Below are 26,570 nucleotides of genomic sequence, written 5' to 3'. Positions count from 1 at the left end.
TAACTAAAATGTGTTACTTCCCAGTAAATAAATAAGACATATCTTTGTACATTACACACCTCCAAAGGAATTAAAGAATATTCTACAATAGCAGTTTGCTTTCAAAACAAATCAAAATATCAACTTACTGCTCCAGTTTCATCCCGTAGTGTTGAAATTCTTCCACTCAGCAAGCTGGAACAGAAGTAGTTACTAATGAATTTAAATGAAGGTCAATCCTTTCTTGACAGATTTTGGAAAATATGTGCTAGTTTATATAAAAGAGGATGAACTTTGTACAAGAGATTACAAATAGAAGTTTGATGCACCTGTTATATGCACTTTTTAACAAAAACAATAGTTGAAACAGTCCACTTATAATAAAAGTAAAATATAACAAATTCTGGAAATGTAAAATAAAACAGGAAATCATGGCAACATTGATGGTTTGGCAGCATCTAGCTAGAAATGATCACATTAGGTTTACATTTAGGTCTGTTATACTTTGCCAGGACCAAAAGATATTAGACATTTGCAATCTGAGATGAGCTTCCAATCTCATTTGTGCCAGTATCCAGACCATACGTTTCCACCTCCTGAACATGTCTCAAATTAACCCTGTCTCAGTTCACCTGCTGCTGAAACTCTTAGGGTAATACTTATGAACTTGGTTCTTCCAAAGTATGGTTCTTGGTTGGTCGTCCACTTCCTAAAAACAACCTCCAAGATCCCTACTCCCCCTCCCCAAAACTCTGCTCCCAACACACAGCATCTAGTGTTCCCTAATCAACACTGTGCCTTCTGACCTACAATGGCTCCCAGTCAAACATCTTGATTTAAAAACTTATAACTGGTCTGCAGATCCCCCTGTGGCACTGCTGCCGCCTGTCCAGCATCCCTCAATCAATCAACTTCCACCTCCATCATTCTCCACTTCTTAAAACCTTGGAAATCATTTTGGAATTTGTCACATTGCATATCCCTGAACATAGTTCCTCCAACACCGTTAGCTATGCATTTAGCTACACTGGCCCTCGTTAAAGCCCTCTCTCATTCCTATAACACACCTTGAAATTTACCTATTTGGCCAAATTACCTTTATATGCCCTTTTTTGGAATGACCTGCTCTCCTCTAATTCTTTTCTCTTGTACATTTCCAATTATAAAACTGCTTTGCCATAGATAATTGTGCTTCCAGTTGCCTCAAGACTGGAATTCCTCCTCTATACCACCTGACTTTCCTCCTTTAAGGTTTTTAATCCTGCCTTTTTGGCCAAATGCTCGCCCATGACTTGGCATCACCTTACATGGCTCAAGATCATACCTTGCTTTACAATGCTTGTGAGAAGCCCTACGGACAATTCACTACGTTAAAGACACGATCTGAATAGAGACTTTTGGCTTCATATCTTAACTAGTTCTCACAAAAGATCATTATCTAAAATGTTAGACAAACCTAATCATTATTTTATATTCTTTCAAGCTCCAATATGAGTCTTCTTTCAAACCCATTTCCAATGGTGTATTTTAGACTGATCCTTAGCAAAGGATATTATACCTACTAGACGCAACTGCATTCATTAAGCCTAACAAAAGATTTGCTCAAACAGTATAACTGTCCCATTCCAATCACTGGAAGAAATTCCAAATTTTGGGACTGCAGAAGTCTAGAAATATGATTATTGCAACAGTTCAAGTTAGCCAACAAAACAATTGAACATAATAAATTTACCAGTATAGCAAAATTAGGATGGACTTAAATTCTTACCAGTCTGCATTAAAAGCAGTTGAACAAAAATGAGGAATGCTTAGCAACTAATATGAACTCACTCTCTTCAAATAATTTTCCGCAGGATTATCTGCTTTTGTTGAATTATGGAACTTCATCCCAAGAACATCAAGTTAAATTTGAAGTTCACTAAGTTTGTAACATAGTTATATGATTTTTTCACAAAAAAAGTCATAATGACAATGTAACTATCAAATGATTAACAATCACAACAGTACTAACAGTAAATATTTTTAACACAGCATATTGAGAAACAAGACACAGACTGCTGTTAACTTTTATTCAGATTTTAAAAATTTAAGCATTAATGTCGTTCACAGACGGAAAGTCAAAGTAAGCCAGTCTTGTCGCTGGCTAGAAAGGAACAACAGTTAGTATTCTGTTCTAGATCTGGCATGAAAAAAAAACGTAATTACTAATTACTATCAAGAGATCAGTGCTGGGAACTGCACTTTCTTTGTGTGTTACCTAAGAAAACATCTAGCATTAAACAAAAAACAGAAAAAGCTAGAAATATTCAGGAACGGCAGTATCTGGAGAGAGGAAACGAACTGAAACATCAACCTGAAAAATTTTAATTCCCCACAGATGCTGCCAGATCTGCTAAATATTTCCAGCATAGTGTTTGAATGTCAAATTTCCACCATCTGCAGTATTCTGCCTGTAAGCTGAGACAATGTGAAGTTTACTGTTTCAAAACTGTCTTTTAAAACACCACACATAGTTTTGAACATAAGGAGATTCTGGCAGATTTGTGGTTCCCTTTCCTACATTCTAAATCATCATAACTGCAATTAATGAAAAAAATGTATTTGTACCATACAGAGGTGGTTTATGCAGTGGGTGAACAAAAGAAAGCAAATTTGTGTGGTGGGAACAGCATTAAAATGCTTTGCATAACAACATTATCACCAGTCCAAATTGGCCATTTCTTTCCTCAACCATTTTATTACAGGATTTTTTTTAAACCCCACATAACACACTTCTGAGTATTCCAGGCTGTACCCTGGATGACTGCAGTAACTGCAGAGCTAATTGAGAATACAACAGCGAAATAGAAAGGTCCCACTACAAATGAACAACTACAAATGTGGGCAGATACCGCTCTACGAAAAGAAAAATCACAAATATTTTAAACTCTTTTTACTTATTGGAAGTTTCAGGACTTTCCATTTTTAAACTGACAACAGCTATAATTCTAACCTTGAGTAATTGTTGATGCAATCCAACCTTAGGGAACTCACTCACTGGGAAAATGATTCACTTAGCAATTGTGGAATCATCTTCGGATTGTTGGAAGTTTAAATGGGGCCCAAGTGAAAAACATTTTCTCCCTCCTTTCTCAAGATATCATTCCCGTTTGCCAATAAGAACATCTTACCATATCAGACAGTTTAATTTGAATCTTAACAAAGCTAAAGCTGTTTTTCTATATCATTCTTACATTTACACACTGCAGCTTAGAGAGTTTCATTTTTATTAAAGTATATACGCTATATCTGCATTTTATAAACTGTAATGTTATACTCTATACCTCTGATATTGTAGAAATCACATATTGAAACTCAATCTTACCTAGAGAAAAAGGAGTCCGGAATCCACATTAGTGTTTGTCTTGAGGTGCTGAATCTACAACCATAAAAAAAGTTTTCATTTGTAATGTCGAATAAATTGAATACATCAAACAATCTACAAAAGCAAAAAAAGCTTTCCAGATACCCTATAATGAACTGTTCAACTTTTCATTCTTGTTTAAAATTTCTCCAAAAAGGAATAATACAAATCTGGTTATCTTGTGAGAGCTGGGATTTTCAACTGCTCGAGAGGGCAAGAATAGTAGCTAGCACAATTTGAAAACAGTACTCCCAAATATTACATCAGTGGCCTGACGCCTCCAGCACGCACTGGTACTGAAAGTGCAGATAGGGTAGTGATGCAGTGGTAGTGGTGAGGTAGGGTAGGGTGCTGGCTGATAACCAAGAATCTGCTGCCTTTCATATCCCAAATGCAAACTCACCAGTCTGGTTCACATTACTGCACAGCTGTTGAGTTCAATGTGGGAACTATTAAGTAATTTATTTTATGAGAAATGTCACAAAGAAGCCACTAAGGCATTTTGAGACAGATCAGACACAGTTGCTTTAGTCATTGGCCACTTCTCTGTGCAGTGAGGCTACTGACACTCCTATGTCCTTTCTCTTCTCTCCTGCAAAAGCAGACCGTGTCATAGCTGCAATCTGCCTTCGATGATGCTGCTCAGCAGACAGCTCTTACCTCTTGGCAGTGCTACTAATTGAGACCCAGTTTGCCTTCAGTCCAATCAGGGCATTTATATTTGCAGAGTGCATCACAGATGTAGGCGTAGTTAAGGCCTGGGAATGACCCAAGTGTCAGATTTCTGACCCTGGATTAAAAGTCAAGGCACATGTGTCTTAATTTTAGTCATTCCCCTTGATAAAAGAACCAGTGAGTTCTCAGACAGACAAATAACACTACTCAGATCACTGGATCATTCTATGACTGCTTAGACATTTCCATAAGACACAGGAGTGGAAGTAAGGCCATTTGGCCCATCAAGTCCACTCAGCCATTAAATTATGGCTGATGGGCATTTCAACCCTACTTACCTGCACTCTCCCCGTAGCCCTTAATTCCTTGTGAGATCAAGAATTTATCAATCTCTGCTTTGAAGACATTTAACGTCCCGACCTCCACTGCACTCCGTGGCAATGAATTCCACAGGCCCACCATTCTCTGGCTGAAGAAATGTCTCCTCGTTTCCATTCTAAATTGAACCCCTCTAATTCTAAGGCTGTGCCCACGGTTCCTAGTCTCCCCACCTAATGGAAACAACTTCCCAGAGTCCACCCTTTCTAAACCATGCATTATCTTCTCAGTTTCTATGAGATCTCCCCTCAATCTTCTAAACTCAAATGAATACAATCCCAGAATTCTCAGGCGTTCATCGTATGTTAGATCTATCATTTCATTTGTGCCCTACTCATTTTGTTCAAACAATTGAGATTACAGTTTGGCTGATACTTCGTACACTGTGTGCAAAGAGCAGATGGGTCTAGTGGAAGCTAACAGATACATTGTTTTGTTACAGTTTTATATCTTTTAGGACATCATTACATGTCATTGGTCACTGAAAGCAAAACATTGACCATGACAATGTTACAATACTATATTGCGCAAACTGATTACCAAAAACCTACAGATAGGAAATTGTGCAATAAACATTCTTAAAAGTTCCATATCAATAAATTGCATCTTTGCAGTCATAGTCCGTAATATGCTCTTTTAACATATGGCAAACCAGCGTTATTTGCACTGACTCGAAAGTTCAAATGGATAGAAACATTGTTGAATGAATTGGCTGCACAAATATCTAAAATTAACTTAGAGAAGTACAAATTGAAGAAACGGAGTAAGGATACTTTGGCCTCACAGCAGCTTCATTAGCTCAGAGACAGTAGATACAGCTGATGCTGGAGTCTCGGATAACAAGGTGTGGAGCTGAATAAACACAGCAGGGCGGACAGCATCAGAGGAGCAGGAAAGCTGATGTTTCGGGTCTGGGCCCTTCTTCAGAAATGGAGGAGGGGAAAGGGTCTCTGAAATAAACAGAGAAAGGGGAAAGCGATGATAGAAGGTGGATAGAGGAGCAAATAGCTGAAGAGAAGTTGAACAGGTCAAGGAGGCGGGGACAAAGCCAGTACAGGAGTGCAAGTAGGGAGTTGGGATGGGTATTGATCAGTGAGAAGGGAGGGGCAGGTAGGTGGGAGGAAAGATGGAAAGGTCAAGGAGGCGGGGATGAGGCTACTGTGTAGGAAGTAGGGGTGGGGGTTAGTCAGTGAGGTAGGAGGGGCAGATAGGTGGAAGAAAAAACGGACAGGCCAAAGAGGCGGGGACGAGAGGGGCTGGTCTTGGGATGTCCATCCTGGGCCTCCTCCAGTGCCACAACGATGCCATCCAAAAGCTGCAGGAACAGCACCTCACGTTTCTCCTGGGAACCCTGCAGCCCAATGGTCTCAACGTGAACTTCACAAGCTTCAAAATCTCCCCACCCCTGACCTCATCGAGACCAGCCCCCTCATTCCCGCCTCTTTGACCTGTCTGTTTTTTTCTTCCACCTATCTGCTCCTCCCACCTCACTGACCAATCCCCACCCCTACTTCCTACTCACTAGCCTCATCCCCACCTCCTTGGCCTTTCCATCTTCCCTCCCACCTACCCGCCCCTCCCTTCTTACTGACGCATACCCATCCCAACTCCCTACCTACACTTACCTGTACTGGCTTTTATTTCACCAGCCAGACATGACAAACAACTAACACCGTCATTCAGGTATATTTAATCAACCTGTTCAGGTGTGCTATGATGTACCTCTGGAGCAAGTGGGACTGAAAATCAGGCCTCCTGGCTCAACAATATAATTCAGAAATAGCAGGTGCCAAACCAGAATACAGCCTGCAATTTAATACCTACAATTTAATGAAAAGTATCTCTCCAGTGTTCTAGAATGATTTGGCAGATGCACAAGACTCTGGGACACAAGCGGCTAGGAACAGAACCTCAGTTTAGTTTGGCAAGTGAGGCAGAAAAAAAACTTCTCCCAGTGGACAATTCTTGGCTATTACCGATAGCAAACTGCAGAGTCACCTACATGCAAGTTTATAGGCCGTAATCTCCCAAATAGTAAAACAAAATTGAATGGAAGAAAGCAATGGCAACGGTGGAGCCTCTTTAAATCTAATAGGTTTTAGGTTATCTAATAAGTATGGCTTAATTACCTATCCTGTTGTTCTGAATCCTGTCTTGGAAAAGTGGCACTACTTAAGAACTCTCACTTCTCAACAATTCCTGCCTCTCAGGTATGAGGTTATGGGAATTTTCAAGTACTAAAATGATGTCATAACAACAGGGAAGCACTATTAGAGTGGATAGAGATCTTAAACTAGTCACATAGCACTATTGCAACAGCGTGCTCTGAACACATTGTACTGTACTACAATCAATATGTGCCCATTTAACATTTTTAAATCTTTCACAGTAATGAAACACAGTCATAATCAAAAGATATGAAAAAAACTTCTGATCAAAAATGTTCTAGACACTGCTTACAGTTACATGAAATGATTTCCAATAACTCAGCGTTAATGCCAAGCTTCACAGTATGTACTGACTGATACAACAGTACACACTTTTTAACAGGTTCAGCACATGTACTGAATATAGTGTTGTCTAATTGAAAATGTTCCAATGAGAACGTTGTTATAATGAGAATATTTACTAACTGTTCCATTAAAGTAATGACTTAACTTCAGCTTTAGCACAAAAATTATATGAATTTGGCAACAGAATTCTTGCAAGGCAAGTCACCCAGTGTCACCATGTATTGCAGTTAGGTGACTCGTAAAGCTCTGTCTTATCTGCCTGAACAGGCCTAATCTCAGAAAAGTACCTTTCTACCAAAGTGACATTCTTTTCCTTTTACCACACAAGCCATCCGTAGCATCTAAGTAAGATCAATTATTGCCCAATTTTATAACTTTATCCTTTGATTTATCCCTTGGTGAACTGAATGGAAAACACCCAAATTCATTTGACCCAGAATTCATACAGCATGTTGATGAATGAGAAGAAACAATAGAGAGAGAATGTGAAATGGTGTTCCAGAACAAACACCCAATATCTAAGCAATTGTGAAATCCATCTCCTTGAAAATGTTATTAATAATAATTTGCTGTTCCACACGCTTTTGTGGCACTGTCACCATTCAGGTCACTGCATTTTCTCCACGTTCAACACGATGATGCATGATATATTGACATAATGAGAATGTTATTCTAAATAAAACCTAAACTGATTGTTCCTGTAACTCAAAATATTCTGCAATGTAACGCACTACCATATCATCGTTAACTTTCCAATATGAAGATGACTTATATCGAAAGAACACCAAGGGTCATCATATAAATAACAGTACCATTAACAAATAAGAGATGCCTTAAAGAGATCAACTCTTCAGTTTGTCTGGTAAACTCTTGTTTCTTATCAAATACCAAGATATCTTTGTTTCTACCCCACTTCCAGCAGCATCTCATAAGAAACCTTTTTTTTTAAAATGCTGATCCAACTTAGTTTACAAGCATTCTTCACTTCCATTATTTCAGATAATGAGACCCATTTTAGAACTATACTGACATTGATTTCATTCTGCTGGAAAACTATCCGATGTGGCTCTGTACCAGAAGCTTTGGTAAAATCTAAACTAAGTTCCCTCTATGAAGTTTATTATTGTCTAAAAAGACTCAGATTTGTCAGCTATAGCAGTACTGCTGAAAGAAAACTCAGCTGAGCCAGCTACATAAATACCACATCTACAAGATCAAGGATCCTGTCAACAGATGAGTATTATACAGCAAGTGAGTCAACTTCTAACTCCCTAAAATAAAGCCTTAACACCACCTAAAGGCACAAGTTAGAACAGAGATAGAATTTTCCCCAACTAGTTTGACGCACACAGACAGCTTCAGCCACACACAAGAAGCTTGACACTTGTTACGAAGTTGAGAAGAGTAATTGTGAAATGGAAGACAAGCATCTAAAATGTGTGGCACCTTTAAGAGATTGTGCTTTGCCTGTGCTTTGAAATTTTAGGGAAAAAGTATATGTCTGTGAGCAACAGCTGAAGCTGCCAGTAGACAGCCTCAAAAAGCGAAACAAGCATATCAAAAAAAGCCTTACAAGTGGCAGACAAAACAAGTCTTGTTTTGATGGTGTGACATACGAATTTGCACTTAGGTGATTAAACAAACACCTAGATACAGAAAGCCAACTGAATTTAAGTCTGATGGGGTTGACAAACTGAAACCAATCATATTATAAGAATTTTATTATGTCATTATAAGTATACAAGACAAGAGCATTTGGAAAATCAGGAGGAACAAACTGCCATCTGAAAGAGAGAGCCATCCACCAGCTGCCAGAGTTGGCACCAATCAGTTCTCAGAGAAAACCCATCTAATTAGTCAAAGGTACCACGGTATTTTAGCTCAAAGTCCTCATTGAAGAAATTATGGAGATAAAACATCCCGGACAGCAGAATTAATGGAAGAGGCCAGAGGCATCAGAATATTTCGGAAGACAGTTTGTGTGAACATTCTAGAGGTTTAATTGTAATTTATTCCTTTTTATTAACTGTGTTTATATTAGTGAGATTTGTCTTTATTTAAACAACATTCCAGTAGAATTTAGACCAGTTAGAGAGTAGATAGCAGCGTAAGGGGGAAATTGTCAGATTGTTACTAATTTTGTTAATTTGTTCATTGTTGAGTTAAATAAATAAATTGTCTCTTGTTACCTGTAAAGTGGAGATCAAGGATTTTCTTTCTTTTAACCACTCTCTTAACAGATTACGAGGGGAAAGACGAGCTTCTCTGGGTGTTTTGGGGATCTTTATTAAATGGGAGCCCCTACTCTCGTCATAACAGATCGGTGCTTGTGTTTTAGTTTAACTATCAGAGGGATTCAGCCACTCCCCACAGTAATACACTAGTCAGGTCAATGCACCCCATCTACCATATTGAACATTCACTCTCTATCACCAAAGTTGCAGTTCATATTATTTACAAGGTGCACTGTAGCATCTCATTATGGCTCTTTTAAACAACACTCTCCAACCCATACAAACAGATACGAATATGTGAACAAGGAGCACAACAGGCCATTGTGCCTGCTCTGCAATTTAATAATATCATGGCTGATCAGCATGTAATCTCGAATGTGCATTCTTGCTATCAATTATAACTTTTTAATCCTCGCTTAAAAAGAATCTATCCATCTTTGTCTTAATATACTCAAGGACTCTGCTTCCATCACTTATTTAGAACAAGAATTCCTAAATCCAATGTTTTAAATGAGTACACACTGATCTTTAAAGTTCTAGATTCTCCTATAAGAAACATTCTCTCCATCTTTACCCAGTCAAGATTCCTCATGACTTTATGTTTAATCAAATCACCGCTTAAGCTTCTAAACTTCAGAAGATACAAGCCGATCTTATCTATCCTTTCTTCACAAGACAACTTGCCCAATCTTGGCATTGGTCTACTAAATCTTATCTGAACTGCCTCCAAAGCAAGTACGTCCTTCCCGAAAGGTGACCAATATGCTGCCGCACCACAGCCTTGCATAATTGATGCAAAACCTCTCAATCATTGTATTCAATTTGCCTTAGATTAAATAACAACATTCTATTAGCTTTCCTAATTACTTATTGTACCTGTCTACTCGATAGTAGGACACCCAGATACCCCTGCATCTCAGTTCTGCAATCTCTCAACAACGGTAATACGCTTTAAAATTCTTCCGCCACAATGGACAATATCAGATTTTCCCTACATTGAACTCCATTTGCCAGATCTTTGTCCACTCATTTAATATATAACTTTTCGGAGTATCATATCTTTTCACAACTTACTTTCCTACCCCTCTTTGTGTCATCTGAAAATTTGGCAAGAACACTTTCTGTCGCTTCAGCCAAGTCATTTATATAAATTGCAATCAGCTAATGTTCCTGGACTAAGCACTGTAGCACACCACTCATCATATCTTGCCAAACTGAAAAAGGCCCATTTATCCACACTCATCATTTCCCGTTAGCCCTCTATCAATGCCAACATGCTACCCCCTATGCTGAGACTTTATTTCACCAATAATCTTTGATGTGACATTATTCAAAATGTCTTCTGAAAATCCAACAGTCCCACTTTTACATTAGGCTTATTTTATATCCACAAAGAACTCTGACTGATGAAACATGCCTTCTCCTTCACCAAACCACGTTAATATTGTCTGATTAACTGAACTTATCCAAGTGCCCGACTATAACATCCTATATAACTGCTTCTCCCATTTTCCCTATTGCAGATAGTCTAACAGACTGCATTTTTTTCATTTTTATGGTCTCCTTCCCTTTTGAATCAAGGAGCTCCATTTACAATTTTTCAATCTAATGGGATATTTTCAAAGTAAAGAAACTTTTGGAAATTAAATCAATGCATCAAATTTATTTGCCACTTTTGTTTCTAAAATAAAAACCAAAGAACTGTGGGTGCTGTGAGTCAGATATAAAAATGGGAATTGCTAGAAAAGCTCTATCTGGCAGCATCTGAGGAAGGGTCATTCAACCCAAAATGTTAACCGATTTCTACTTACTAATGCCGGCGGACCTGCAGAGCTTTTCCAGCAATTACTATTTTTTTGTTAAGACTATAGTGTTAAATCCATCATCTTGATCTGAGCATTTGTCAGCCCACAGCTCTAAATATTTACTCAGTACCACTTCAGTGATTGTGATTTTTCTGAGCTCCTGCTCCCATATCCTGGTTTTCGGCTGCTTCTGGATTGTTACTTGTATTTTTTATAGTGAAGACTGACGCAGAATACCCTGTTCAGCTCATCTGCAATCTCCTTACTTTCCATTATTAATTCTCCAGACTCACTTTCTATAGGACCTATAGTTAACTTTGTTAACTCTTAAAAATTATTTACAGAAACTCTTTGAGTAGACTAGCTAGCTTTCTCTGGTATTTAGTTGGTCCTCATTTTTGCTGTTTTCTGCTCTTAACAGCAGACGGTGAGTCCTTGGAAATTTCCTGGTAGACATGCTCACCGAGCCGTTGTGTTTGGTTGCAAACATTTCATCACCCTGCTAGGTAACATCATCAGCGTGCCTCCAGTGAAGCATGGGTGTTCTGTCCTGCTTGTTATTTACGTGCCGTGGTTTGCTGGGGCAATTGGTATTACTTCCGGTTAGTACACAGGGTCTAATTCAATGTGTTTGTTGATGGAGTTCCGGTTGGAATATCAGGCCTCCAGGAATTCCCTGGCAAATCTCTGCTTGGCTTGTGTGATTATTTGTGTCTCTCACTGTCTGTGTGTTGTGAGACGAATGAGAAATTGGTCGTGTCCCTTAGTGGCTAGTTGGTGTTCATTTATCCATATGGCCAATTTTCTTCCAGCTTAGCCTGCGCAATGTTTCTCTCAGTCCTCGCATGGTATTTTGTATGTAACCCCAGTTTAACTCGTTTTGGGCATGGGATCCTTTACGTTTGTCAGTAGCTGTTGTAGGGTGGTTTTCGGTTGGTGGGCTACTCTGATACTTAGGGGTCTGAGTAGTCTTGTGGTCATCTCTGAAATGTCCTTGATGTATGGTAGGGTGATGAGTGAGTCTGGTCATGTTGTGTCTCCCTTGGAGGTGAGGGCAGATTGTGTTTTTTCGATATCCATTTCTTTTGAAGACCCCACATAAGTGTTCCTGCTCTGCTTTGCGTAGTTCCAGATTGCTGCAATGCGTTGTGGCTTATTTAAATTGTGTCCTGATGCAGCTCTGTTTGAGGGCATTAGGGTGGATGCTACTTTAATTGTGTATTTGGTCCAATTGTGTGATTTTCCATATATGCTAGTCTGGAACTCCCCGTTGTTTTTGCACTCTACCTTTATGTCCAGGAAGAGTAGTCAGTTGTTGTTCCCTTCATCTTTCATGACTGACGATGTTACCTAACCAGGTGACGAAACGTTTGCAACCAAACCCACCTGCTCCATGAGCATGTCTACAATATCACCATAACCCAAGCTACGTATCTCCTCAAAAACTTTAAATTTCCTTACTCTTTCAAATATATCTGCACATTTTGAAATATCTCCTTGGATGTCGGCTAGGGGCGGTACGGTGGCTCTGGTTAGTAATGTTGCCTCACAGCACCAGGAACCCAGGTTTGATTCCAGCCTCAGGTGACTGTGTAGAGTGTACAGATTCTCCCCGTGTCCTGTGGGTTTCCTCCCACAATCCAAAAGATGTACAGATTAGGTGGACTGGCCATATTAAATTGCCCAAAGTGCCCAGGGATGGGAAGGCTAGGTGAATTAGCCATGGAAAATTGCAGGGTTACAGGGATACGATGGGGTGGGTGTCTCAGTGGGATGTTCTTCAGAGGGTCAGTTTGGACTCAATGGACTGAATGGCCTGCTTCCAAACTGTAGGGATTTTATGATTCTAGTAGATTACTATTAACCTAATTTGCCAATTCACTTTAGTTAGTTCTGCATTCCCACCCTCATGGTTGCCCTTTTTAATCTTAGGTGATTCAGATCCCTTCCTTCCTGCAAATTAGGTTAAATCACATTATGGTTGTTGCTCCCCAGAGGCACCTACACTATGAGCTAATTAACTAATCCTAACTCATTGTTCAACACCCTGGTGTTTTACCCTCTCTGTTTCCTCAAACAGTACATCTGGAACTAATGTCAAAACATTCTATGAACTCATCAATGCTATCTTTGCCGATCTGATTTTTCCAATATACATGTACATTTAAAACTCTCATGATAATGGCCACGCCTTTCTGATAAGATTTCTTCCCTTACATTCCACTTTACTGTGTTGCTATTCTTAGGGGGCAAATGACTTTTTGCCTTTATCATTTCTCACATCTGCTCAAACTATTTCCACATCCTGCTCTGTAGAACTAATGTTACCCCTTTCTAATGGCCTTGATCATCTCAAAAGACACAGCCACAAATCGCCACACAAGTCATGCACAAGTTAGCTCCTTTAAGATACCATGTGTAGAGCTGTGCCAAAAAAGCCAAACCACAATTAAATGATTAGTTTGCACAGAAAAATAATAATTACAAGGGATTTCAAAACTACCACCACAAAGCCATACACCATTCTGACTTTAAAAATATCATCATTCCTTCATTGTTGCTGGAGCAGAGACCTGGAACTCATCCTAACAGCACTGTGCATGTAACTTCACCATGACTGTAACAGTTCAAAGGGCCATCTAACCATGACTTTTAGTAATTAGGACTGTTGAATAAATATCTCTTTAGTTCAGAGATCTGGTCACTTATCTGTCCAACTGATGCAGAGTTGCTTCAATCAACTTAATTTTGAAGATTAAGTCGAGTTGCTGTCCTTCAGTGATGTCAGACACCACAATGTTGAGCTCATTAGCAAACCATAAAATTGCAGAGAACCTATAATCGACCTTTAAGCTCTGAGGAAGGGTCACCGGACCTGAAACGTTAACTCTGTTCTCTCCTCCACGGACGCGGCCAGACCTGCTGAGCTTTTCCAGCAACTTTGTTTTTGTATCGAACTTTAATCCTCGCAATCTCACACCGCGCCCGCGCCCCCGCAAAGTAATGATATTGACCGGGCCCTTCAATGGTCAGGGGTTTGCAGGCTTATATGAACGGCTGAGTAGTGGTCACCACCCAAAGTGATACACCCTTGGGGGACTTATGTCATCCACTGGCACACGGTGAAAGTTTAACTGAGGACCGAAATGAGAAACAGGAGGGTGAGGATGATAAATTACTGAGTGACAGTCCAGTCACAGACAGCAGGAAAAGAGAGATGCTGAGCCCAAAGGGACCTGGTCTTAATGGCTCTGAGCGCCCTCGGCTGCCACTCAGTACCAGCCCGGGGCTCCTTGTTTACCTGGTACCGCCCACGTTGAGCTGGATGATCTCCCCGGCTGCCGCCGTCAAGTTGGTGCAGCTCCCCGCCATTTTCTCCCCCCGAGCCCCGTCTTCCAGCTCCCTCTCACACCGAGATCGGCCTGGGCTCTGACTCTCACACCGCCCGTCTCTCACTCCACATCACAAACCCGGCAGACAGCACCCCGCTCGGCACCGTTCCCGGTGCTGACCGCGGTCCCAGGAGTTCGGGCCCGAGCGTTCACTTGCAGCTTCCAGGCAGCCTGACTCCGGCCTGGGGCCTGTATCCCTCCACCTCCGGCACCTCGCTACTCTCCAGCGCCCCCAGAGGTTCCTGCGCGCATATACGCCTCCGTCCCCACCTTTCCGTTAATCCTGTCCGTCTTCATCTAGCTCCACGTACCATCCTATATTTCAATTTCATCCAAAAATGTCACCATGTGTGATTTATATTCACTCTGGTCTCTTCTGTGTTTTGTTTTCTTCACCATCAACCTTGTAAAGCATTTCTTCCTATTGGATGGTGTGGTGACTACACATCAATGTGTGTTTGGAAGAACCCGCTGTTTACAAAATTTATATCCAAATAAATAGTCTAACCATAAATGGTCACACGGGTTTGAATTAGGTGCTACGCATTGACCCTGAAATTGTCCTGTGGTCAGCCAATGAATTAGATGGGGCTGCAGAAATGACAGGTTCCGAATGATAGGCAGGATGACCTTCTGCTTTCTTCAGTCTGTGGAATGGATAGACTTTGAGAGACCATAATTTATTTAGATTAGTGTTTTTTTTCCTATGGTATGTTGTTTTGTTCAACGCTAATACCCTAACCCCAACCTTCAAAACTCCTAGAATTGCACAGTTTTGCTGTGAAATGTGGTTGAAGATAATAGAACCAGACCCAAAGTGCTCATGTAGCAGAGGACACTAGCAATCAGATTAAAGAGTGATATCTTATTTCCAATGGGAAGAAATCAAACCCACGCCTCCCAAATGGATAGAATTCTACCATATAATCCACAATGCAACTGGAGAGCTGAGTAAGTGAATGAGGAACAGTCGCAACCTGAATGAGGATGCCAACCATTATCACCGAGGATGCCAACCTTTTGAGTTTATCAAGCCTGCATCTGCAGTGAACTTCATAGCAGAGATACCTAGAAAATATACAATAGATGGAAGAAAATCTCAGATTTATCTCATGACAGGATAAGGTCAGTCTGTCATAGTTTCTGGATTGGGTACAAATTCTGCGATTATACATTCATTGCTAAGCATCTGCACTGGCTTGGCCATGTTCATCTGATGATTGACAGACCTATACCTTCCATAATGTGAAGTAGCCACAGTCTCACAACCTCCTGGGAATCCACACATTCACTACTAATATATCTGTAAACAAATATGAAGATGGTAGACAGTGAGCATTACAATTGTGAGACACTTTTCACTGGGCATAACTTTCCTTGGCTGAGTGTTTAGAAGGACACCGGAAGAGCTGAGAAGAAAGGAAATATTTAATTGGCCTAGTAAAGGGGCCAAGGTAAGCAGAGACCAGCAAATTCTACATCTTTCCAGTCCACCTTCTTCCTCTGCAGCAAACGTAGCAGAAGCTGTGTTGTTAGTTGCACTTGATAATTGATAGAGGACTCCAAGAGAACAGATAACAATTGCTTGTTTCATACACTCATGGAGAGAAGTTTTAACAATTAAGGCTTGGTCTGCAAAATTACTGAACTTCTTCAAGCTTTGTACAGATTACTGCATGCATATCACAATTTCCATATTTAATATCCACATGTCTCATATTATCTTTGTTTCACTTCATCTTTGTAGGCATTGTGCATTCCACACCCAAGGCCTTTTATAGCTACTAACCTTTCAAGCCTGGATGCCTTGTTTGCTAATTCTTGTTTCGCTTATTACTAACTATAGCTTTAACCCTTACGAACTTAACCCCACCATCTATCACGTCATCACCTGGTCTAAGCCACACCAGGAGATGCTTAACACAGTTGACTACCATGTGGCAAGCCATTGGTTTATGTTACAGAATGCTGCCATTGAAGTGGATAACAAAGTTTGGAGCTGGATGAACACAGCAGGCCAAGCAGCATCTCAGAAGCACAAAAACTGACGTTTTGGGTCTAGACCCTTCTCTAGACCTGAAACGTCAGCTTTTGTGCCCCTGAGATGCTGCTTGGCCTGCTGTGTTCATCCAGCTCCAAACTTTGTTATCTTGGATTCTCCAGCATCTGCAGTTCCCATTATCTCTGCCATTGAAGTGGAGTCAGGTTGTGAAGATATATTGAGAGTTGAATCAGAACGCACTCTTCCGCTTTGGATGGTGATGGCGCTCATCAAGCTTTTCTCAGATTTTGTGTTTCGAAGAAGACTCATACTGAACTCAAAATGCTAATTTAGTTTCTGCCTTCACAAATGCGGCCAGACCTGCTGAATTATACCAGCACTTGCTGTTTTTGTTTTGGAACTCCAGGGTCCACAGTGCTTTACTTTTATTTTGATTTATATGTATCATCTTATCATATGAGACAACATTGCTATAAAAAAAGTTGACATCATTTTTGCTTGTGAGCAAACACATAAAGTGTCAAAATGTCAATGTCCTGCAATTGTGGGGCATTGTCAAGGTGAAAATTAAGCATAGCTAATTTGTCTCCTCAAATAAAAATCACATCCCCTTCTCATGAAGCCCATCCTTTGTAGATTTTGTTTTCAAATCAGACCATTCAGACATATTATGATACTTGAACTCAGATCTTATGGCTGAAAAGGTAGCGATACTACCACAATGCCACAAGAGCTCTTGGGCTATTATTTGAATGCCACACAGCTAAATGAAGAAGTTGCTGCAACGTAAGTCCAGAACCTTTAAAGGTTTTGAGTAGTAAATACTGATAACAAAGTAATAGTGTATCTTGCTACTTATTTTAGACATGTTGTATAATATACAGTTTAAATAAAAACAAGATAAATCAATGAAAAGGTAGCACCTAACATTTTACTTAATGGCAATTAGTAGTTACAGTACTGAAACACTAAAACAAAATTTAAAAGAGTTTTTGTTTGCAGCCCACCTGCCTCAGAATGTTAAGTGAAAAAGAAAGGACCTTGCTTTCATCTGGTGCATCTTGTGACCCCAGCACACCCCAAATTCAATCACAGCCAAATGCTTTTGAATTGTATTCATGAGTGAAATGAAGGAAAATTTGTACACAGAAAGTTTCCACAAATAGCAATGTGTCAGTGATAGAGGTCTACAACACAGCAAAAGGCCCTTTGACCACTGAGTCTGCGAAAGACAAAAATTAGCACTTATCTGTTCTAATGCAAATTTCCAGTGCTTGGCCCATAGCCTCATATCCTTGCCATCGCATGCGCACACCAAAATACTTGTCCAAATTAATTAAAGTTTCTGCCTCTTCCATTCTTACAAGCAGTAAATTCCAGATTCCCACCATTCCCTGGGTGACGTTTTTTTCCCTGCTGCACCTTATCTTAAGTCTGTGCTCCCAGTCATTGATCCCTTAATTAAGAGGAAAAGTTCCTTCCCAACTATCCCATCTTTGTCCCTCGTAATTTTATACATCTCAATCATGTTGCCTCTCAGTCTCCTCTGTTCCAAGAAAAACATCCCCAGTCAATCTAATCCATTATTTAAACTGTTCAGCCCAAGCAACAACCTGGTAAATCTCCTCAATTTCTTCTCTACTACAATCACATCCCTCCAAAAATGTGGATTCCAGGACAAAATACTCTGGCTGTAGGCCAGCTAATGTCTTATACAGTTCCAGCATAACGTCCCCACTGTTAAACTGTATACCTTGATTAATAGGGGCACGTTCTGGATGTGAGTTTGCTCGCTGAGCTGGAAGGTTCACTTTCAGACGTTTCATCACCATTCTAGGTAACATTATCAGTGAGCCTCCAGTGAAGCTCTGGTGTTATGTTCCGCTTTCTATCTGAGCTACAAATCTTCTCAAAATTCACTAATAAGGCAAGTATCCTATATACTTTCCTAACCACTTTACTTATCTATCTGGAACCTTGAGAGACTATCGCGCGTGCACACCAAGGTTTCTTTCATCCTCGGTGATTCTCAGGGACCTAGCATTTATTATGTATTCCCTTGCCATGTTTATCTTGACCAAGGGTATCATCTCACATTTATCCAGATTGAATTCCATTTGCTGCTGATCAGCCCATCTAACCAGCTTGACAATATGCTCCTGTAATTTAGTCATCCTCCTCACCATTTACCACTGTAAGAATTTCAATATCATCTATGAACTTGCTGATCATACCCTTACATTCAAGTCTAAATCAATTATATATGCCACAGACAACAGGATTGCTCAGAATTGCTTTGAATAGTTTCCCTGCTACCAATTGGCCTGTAGTTTCTTGGTTTATCCCTTGCTCTCTTCTTGAATAATGGCACCACATTTGCTGTCCTCCACTCCTCTGGCACCTGTCCTATGGCTACAGAGGAATTGAAATTTATTGTCAGAGCCCCTGTTACATTCTCCCTTTCCTGACACAACGGCCTAGGATACATTTCATCTACAGTGAGTCAGTCAGATCACTCAGAATCTCCTGTCTGTCTATGCTAATTTATTTAATTACATCACAGCCCTTCTCCCTAATTTCTCTAACCACAACATTCCTCTCACTAGTGAATACCAACACAAAGCATTTATTTACAACCCTACATTTGTCCTCTGGCTCTGTGCAGAAATTACCACTGTCATCCTTCATGGGGCCTACTCTTTCCCCTGTTGCCATTTTACCCTTAATGCACTTTTAAAATAGCTTAGGATATTCCTTTATTTTATCTGTCATTATCCTTTCATACACCATCCATTTTGCTCTCCTAATTTTCTTTTTAAGTTCTCTTGCGTACAAGCTATAATCCATTAGGGCTTCTTCTTGAGTGCTCAGCGTCTTCCATAAGCCTCCCCCTTTCTCTTCATCCAATCTTGTACATGCCTCAATATCCAGCGTTCATTGGATTTGTTGGTCCCACCTTTTAACTTTATGGGAAAGTGTTGATCCTGTACTCTTCTTATTTCATTCCTGAAAGCATCCCACTGCTCTGCTCTGAAGCATGTTTACCTTAAAGTACAAAAGCAGAAATTGTTAGAAGCTCAGCAGGTATGGCAGCATCTGTGAAGAAAAAATCAGAGTTAATGTTTCATGTCCAGTGACCCTTCCTCAGAGCTATCCCAAGGAAGGGTGACCAAACCTGAAGCTTTAACTCTGATTTTTTTTCTTCACAGATGCTCCCAGACCTGCTGAGCTGCAAGCAACTTCTGTTTTTGTTCCTGATTTACAGAATCCTCAGTTCTTTGGGTTTTTATTTACCTTAAAGTATCTGCTTCCAGTCCATTCTGTCCAAGTCATATCTAATCTTATTAAAACCAGCCTTCCCTCAGTTTAGAATTTTGATTTCCGGCTTGCTCTTGTCCTTTTGCATAACAGTCTTAAATCTAATGGAGTTATGACTGCTGTCTGCAAAATGCTGCCCCTCTGATACTGCAACCACTTGCCTTGCATCATTACCTAAAAAGAAGCCCAGGACCTTGCCGTCTCCTTATGGCAAAATGACCATATAATTTAACAATTCAGGAAGAAATCCCCTGTCCCTCTTAAAAATGGTAATATGAAATCTGTTCTGTCCACATGAGAGGCCTTGGCTTAATGTTCCATTTGAAATTTAGCACCTCTGGCAGTGCAGCAATCCCAGTTCGAGTGTAAATCTGAATGTTGTACTCAAATCTCTGAATGAAACTGCAACACACAATCTTCAGACTTACAGGCAAGGGTGTTACCACTGAGGAATAACTAATCAACCTAAGAATCCTGGTAATGAAGATTTTTTAAAAAATCATTCATGGGGATTAGATGCTCCTGTAGATCCATTCTGCTTAGAAGCTGGCCCTTCAGCCCACTATGTCTATGCTGACCACAAATGCCAAACTACACTAATCCCATCACACAACCAGCCCAGCTCGTCCCCTCCCCCCACTGCATCCCAAAACCAGCCCAGCCTGTCTCCGCCTCCCTAACTTGTTCTTCCTCTCACCCATCCCTTCCTCCCACCTCAAGCCGCACCTCCATTTCCTGCCTACTACCTCATCCTGCCTCCTTGACCTGTCCGTCTTCCCTGGGCTGACCTATCCCCTCCCTACGTCCCCACCTATACTCTCCTCTCCACCTATCTTCTTTTCTCTCCATCTTCAGTCCGCCTCCCCATCTCTCCCTATTTATTCCAGAACCCTCTCCCCATCCCCCTCTCTGATGAAGGGTCTAGGCCCGAAACGTTAGCTTTTGTGCTCCTGAGATGCTGCTTAGCCTGCTGTGTTCATCCAGCTTCACACTTTGTTATCTTTTTATAGTGGACATAGTGAATGTTTGTGAATTTGGTGTGAACCAAGCGGGCTGCTTTGTTCTGGATGGCTTCAAGTTTCTTGAGTGTTGATGGAGCTGGACTCATCCAGGCAAGAGAGCAGTATTCCATCAGGCTCTTAACTTGTGCCTTGTGGATGGTTGTGAGGCATTTGGGAGCCAAGAGGCAAGTTATTTGTTGCAGGTTTCCTCACCTTGTAGACACAGCATTTATATGACTAAACTAGTTCAGTTTCTAGTCACTGCTTGTCCACAAAATCTTAATAGTTGAGGATTTAATGATAGTAATGCCATTGAATGTCAACAGGCAATAATTAAATTCCTTCTTGTTTGAACTGGTCATTACCTGGCACTTGTGTGACACAGTGCCACTTGCTGTAATCACTTCTTAGCAAGCTAACTACTTTGCTCTTACTTTTCTGTTCCCTTGCGAATGATTTGACTCATTAGTCCTATGTCTATAATCATATACAAACAACAGCAACTAAAATTTGTGTAATTCTTCCAATGGGAATTTTCTCCAAATCCTTTCAAATGTTCAAAATAATTCCTTGGCTCTCTCTCAAGACAGTCTGTCATACTTTGCTTTATATCTATTGCCTTCCAGACCATTAGCAATAATCTTCAGTTATATGCTAACCTCATGGATGAAGTGTTCTGAGTTGGAAAATCACCACTTTTGTTTTCAAAAATCATATCTCCCTCAGAAATAATTAATTCTTAAAACAATTCAAAGCATGATTTTAAAACTACGTGCATTGTATTCAAAAGCCTTCACAGAAATCTTGAGAACAATATGTAGTGAGCTTTGCGCTTATTATAATTGCGTATTATTGACACTGTTCCTGCTGCTGAAACATTTGGCATCAAGCCTAATTAAATGTGCATAGTGTGCTCGTGACATGTACATCGATCAGTGTGAACTTTTCAGAACTGTATATCTACTTCACAAATGCAACAGCATGTCTATATTTTAATGTGGCATCCTGCATTGTTGCGTTATAATTTGCGAATCGGCTCAAGTAATCAAATAACAAGACACTAGACAGACTAGAGATAAATATTTAGAGGAACTGATGTTAGGTTCAGGACAATTGAGATGATGCTTTATTTTGCCAATACAAATGGAATGTCAGTACAAATGGAATTTGCTTATACTTTTATAGTTCATACATCTTATGTGTTGTAAAGTGGATTACTATATTTCCCTGGCTGATTGATTGTCAATGTGAATGAACAAATTTACAGTCTTGGACAAATGTTTATTTTGTCGTCTGCCACTTGTAACCTTCTGTAAAGTAATGCATGCTCAAAAGAAGCTACAAAAATAATGGGTTTCTTGCTAGGCTGAACTATATTTCTTTCCAATTTGAAACATCTGAACATTTACTTCATAATGTTAATACTATACTTTATTAAAGTGATTGTAGCAGCATTTGATTCATTATATAACTTTATATATTTTGGTTGTTTAATGAAGCAAGCAAGGTCTCGTCACCATAGTTCCACTCTCTCATTAGCAAAAGATGACTGATGATGGTTTAATCTGAGGGGCACCACACCTCAGGTGGGGTCAAGAAGGAAAATCCTTCATGGTGACTTCAACCCGTGCAGGAATTGAACCCATACTGTAGGTACCAGTCTCCAGTTCAAACCAACCATCCAGCCAACTGAGCTAACTGACACCCCCTTGCAAGACAGGCACTATTTGCTAGCAATCCCATTTTCCGATCCCTTCAAATAGTATAAAACAGCATAAAGAAGAGATGACACGTCACAAAAGAGTCACAAAATCATTGGTGGCATAGAAGCAAACCATTCGGCCCATTAAACATATTTTGCCTCTTTGCAGAGCAATCCAGTTAGTTCCATTCCCCTTTGATCCCTGTGGGCCTCTGAAAAGGGTAAGAAAAGAAGACAAAGAAAAACTTTCAATTAAATTTTCACAAAACAGTAAAGTGTTCGACAGACAGATAAATAACAAAATGAAGGTCAATTTCGGCTAAAGTAGCTGCCTTGCTTTTCTGCAGACATGATCCTCTGTATCTTTCCCACTAGTGGATGGCTGTAGTATACACCCAGTAGTTGTGATAAATATTTATGATATGTTATTATTTGATTGGAAACTTGGGTTCTAAAGTGGAAAGAACCGTTGATGCCACATGTATCAGCGTGGGAACAGTGTCAAGAATCAGCAATTATAATTAGCTCAAAGCTCACTATTTATCGTTCTCAAGATTTCTGTGAATTCTGCTGAAAAGTAAGGGGAATAAGAACATAGAACATAGAACATGATACTATGAAGGTAATACTAAAATCATACGTTGATTTATTTTAAGAATTAATTATTTCTAAGGGAGAAATAATTTCCTGAAAACAAAAATGGTGATTTTCCAGCTCAGAACACTTCGTCCGTGAACATAGCATACTGTATTTAAGGTCAGAAGGCACTCAACACGAGGTTATAGTCCAGCAGGTTTATTTGAAATCACAAGCTTTCAGAGTGTTGCCCCTTCATCAGGTGAAGTCACTGTGCACCCGGGGGTTACTAGCCCAAAACTAGAGAGCATAGGTTTAAGATGAGAGAGGAATGATTTAAAAAACAAACTGAGGGGTAACTTTTCCATGCAGAGGGTGATGCTTGTATGGAACCAACAACTAGAAGAAGAAGTAGAGGTAGGTGCAATTACAACATTTAAAGGGCCATCTGGAATGGATGCATGAAAAGGAAGGGTTTAGAAGGATATGAACCAAATGGTGGTAAATCGGACGAAGTCGGATTGGGATGTCTGGTCGGCGAGGACAAGTAGGGCCAAAGGGTCTGTTTCCATGCTGTGTGACTCTACAACTCTACTTCCGAATTCTACTGCCTGGGGTGCAGCACTGTCTTCATCTTCAGGAAACAAAACAAGCTGGTGTGATCTTGCAGAAATAGAATCAGGCACTATCCTGATGTATTTGTGGATACACTATTGAGAGATCCCACACAAGTCAGCTGTCACTCCCCAGAAGGAGCAAATTGCAAAGAGGTTGTCACCTTCACCTGGAATGGGACAGGATGGCTTCCCACTCCTGCAGGTCCCATAGCAGTAGCCAACATATTTCCATCACAATGTCCTGTGAGAAAAAGAGCCTGCATCAAAACTGAACCTCACTCATCCTAGCAAATTGATTTAGGGATGAATATCTCTGGTCCTCCTATAGACACGATGTATCCTGATAGATCTGTGGCTTTGACCTCTGCCTCAAAGGGATGCTCCTCAGTATCCCCAATGGGTTGTTGCTGCTCTCTGACTTGCTGTCCACCCTGGTCCTCCTGCATTCACTTTTACCTCCTTGGGTAGATGTTGCCACTGTAAGCAACATCTCACCAGCAAGTGGGTACATCACTCCTGGTGAAAGTGACCTTTGTTGGGAATATGAGGAGCAAAACAGATACTTAGTTCTGAGGACAGTCAGTGGTAGCATGACTTACAGATGAGGGCTGAACAGGTTCCTCCACACAGTAAGACATTCAGTGTACCAATAGTGAAGGCCATGTCTCCATCATTCTTTCAGATTCAGCCTCAACATTTGCATGAACCTGGTGAAAATGCCTCACATCTGAGTGAACTACACTTTATATCAGAAAAGGAGCCGCTGCTATGATCCAACTCTCTCCGATCCCAGTCCCACATCAACTATAAGATAATAAAATGTGAGTCTGGATGAACACAGCAGGCCAAGCAGCATCTTGGCCTGCTGTGTTCATCCAGCCTCACATTTTATTATCTTGGATTCTCCAGCATCTGCAGTTCCCATTATCTCTGATACTATTTTAACCCCACATCAACTATTATTTTTTTCCATTATATTCTATTGAGTCCATCATAGTATTTAAAAGACAGATGACGAAGTGATTGTCTCCACCCCCAGAGCAATCTTGGAAATTTCACAAGTTATAGGTCACTTTTAGCCAGAATTTTCTGTTTTTAAGGTGTTTCCAAGAGCCTGCTTCATGTATATACCACTTCAATGCTGTAGCATTCAGCAAATCTAGATCCAAACACTTTTGCCTATCAAACTAATACTGCTCGCACCATCCGAAAATTTTTTCTCAGCCATTTTTGAGTTGCAGTTATCAGATACTGAACAATAAGTGACTGCAGTGAACGCAGCTGACGCAGGACACTGTCAGCACCGGGTTCCATCTGATGACCAGGTAACACCACCACCACTTCCCACCGCTCCCCAGGCCTCCCTCCCATTTTACCTTGCAGTTCTACCCAAATTTCCACTCATCTTCTGCTTATCCTTTCCATTAGCATCCTGGTCCTGGCCTAGCTTAAGTGGGGCATCTACCACGAAAGAGTCTCACTCTTTCATCCACCTGTTTAGCCCCCCATTTTATTGTCCCCATGCCAATTTGCACATGGCTTGGGTAATAATCCACAGTTAAGGTCGTCCTCAATCCTCTCCAACATCTTTTCAAACATGAATGATACTATTTGTCCCATAATTATTGAATTTTCTTACAAATCCCATATTCTTTCCTTCATTTGGACAGCCTCCTAACTCAAGTTGCTATGGTTTATATCCTGGCTGCCCTCCAGCCTGCTGTCAAACTCCCACACCCTGCAGCTGGAAATGCCTTCTTCCTGTATCTACTGGATCCTTATTTGCATCATTTCTTTGACTTCAGCTCTCTCTTAAAAATGATCTTAGTTCTGCATTCCATCGTCCCAACTCTGCATGGTATCAATTGCTTTTTGTATCTATTGAGCTTGTTCCTCATCCCCAAGTTATCTTGGAGCTCTCTGACATCAGTAGATTAGCGACACAAACTGGTCAGGTCTCCATAGCCCAGCAACAGATATTTTGTCATCGACCTGTTCAGTTGTGAAGCAAATGGGACTTGAACCTGGGCCTTCTGCTTTAAGAGGTAGGAATGTTATCAATGTGCCCTGAGAGCCTATTATAGTCCAGTAAACGATTTTTCCTAATCAACCTGTTCAGGCACGTTATTACACAACTCTAGAGAAGGTGGGGCTTGAATCCAGACCTCATAGTTCAGTGGAAGGACACAACAACTGCATCACAAGAGGGCCTTTATCATCCAGCAAAATAATGAGTTATTAATTAGAATCAGAGAAATATAGGAAATTGACAATTAAATGTCATCAATTACATTAAAGCATTACAAGTATAAAATCTAATTGCTGCTTTATCACAACTAAGCTTACATAAGCTTATTGATTATAATTAAGACCATAATTGATAAGAAAAGGAGGAGGCCTTTTGGACCCTCAGCCCTACTCCACCATACAACAGGATCATGGCTGATCCAACATTCCTCACGGCCTGTCTCCTGCGTTTTCCCCTTGATTCCCCTACTGATCAAAAATCAATCCAGCTCAGTTTAAATTCATATGGGATATATAAGGCCTCTGCCCCCGTAGTTCTACATATCAAGGGGTTCAAAAGACTCACAACCTTCTAAGAGAAGAAATTCATCCTTCTGCTGCAACCTCAGAAGGTATATCACTTGCCCATTTATTTCCTCCATCCTCATTGTGCAAGAGCTCAAACACACCTTCCAGGTGAAGCAGTGCTTTTCCTGTACTTCACATAATCTAGACTGCTGCATTCACTGTTCACACTGTGGTCTTCTCTACATTGGGGAAACAAAGTGTAGTCTGGGTGATAGCTTCGCAGAACACTTGCATTTTGCTCACAAAAAAAAGACCCTGAACTTCCAGTTGCCTGCATTTTAACACACCACCCTGCTCCCTTGCCAACATCTTTGTCTCAGGCTTCCTGCAGTGCTCCAGAGAAGCTCAGCGTAAGCTGGAAGAACAGAACCTCGTTTTCC

The 26,570-nt window shown here is 40.5% G+C and overlaps 1 protein-coding gene across 5 annotated transcripts in view; it reads right to left on the bottom strand.

Annotated features, from left to right (window-relative positions):
* kctd3 (potassium channel tetramerization domain containing 3) overlaps nucleotides 1-26,570 on the bottom strand; it is a 139,477-nt gene that overhangs the window by 69,265 nt on the left and 43,642 nt on the right. Inside the window, exons 1-3 of one of the 5 annotated variants that reach the window (XM_048536174.2) lie at nucleotides 14,289-14,590; nucleotides 3,344-3,397; nucleotides 129-174 (exon numbers count right to left, since the gene is read on the bottom strand). In XM_048536174.2, coding sequence (XP_048392131.1) covers nucleotides 129-174; nucleotides 3,344-3,397; nucleotides 14,289-14,359 — 171 coding nt within the window. In that variant the 5' untranslated portion in view covers nucleotides 14,360-14,590. Of the gene's footprint in view, nucleotides 1-128; nucleotides 175-3,343; nucleotides 3,398-3,487; nucleotides 3,605-4,042; nucleotides 4,078-5,208; nucleotides 5,230-14,288; nucleotides 14,591-26,570 lie in introns of those variants that run through there. The other 4 variants (XM_048536177.2, XM_048536178.2, XM_048536175.2 and 1 more) reach the window with 4 other exon arrangements.

The sequence above is a fragment of the Stegostoma tigrinum genome, chromosome 9 (assembly GCF_030684315.1).
Source record: "Stegostoma tigrinum isolate sSteTig4 chromosome 9, sSteTig4.hap1, whole genome shotgun sequence".
Taxonomy (NCBI): Eukaryota; Metazoa; Chordata; class Chondrichthyes; order Orectolobiformes; family Stegostomatidae; genus Stegostoma; species Stegostoma tigrinum.
Note: the sequence above shows the minus strand (reverse complement) of the source record. Positions and strands in the feature narration are given on the sequence as shown.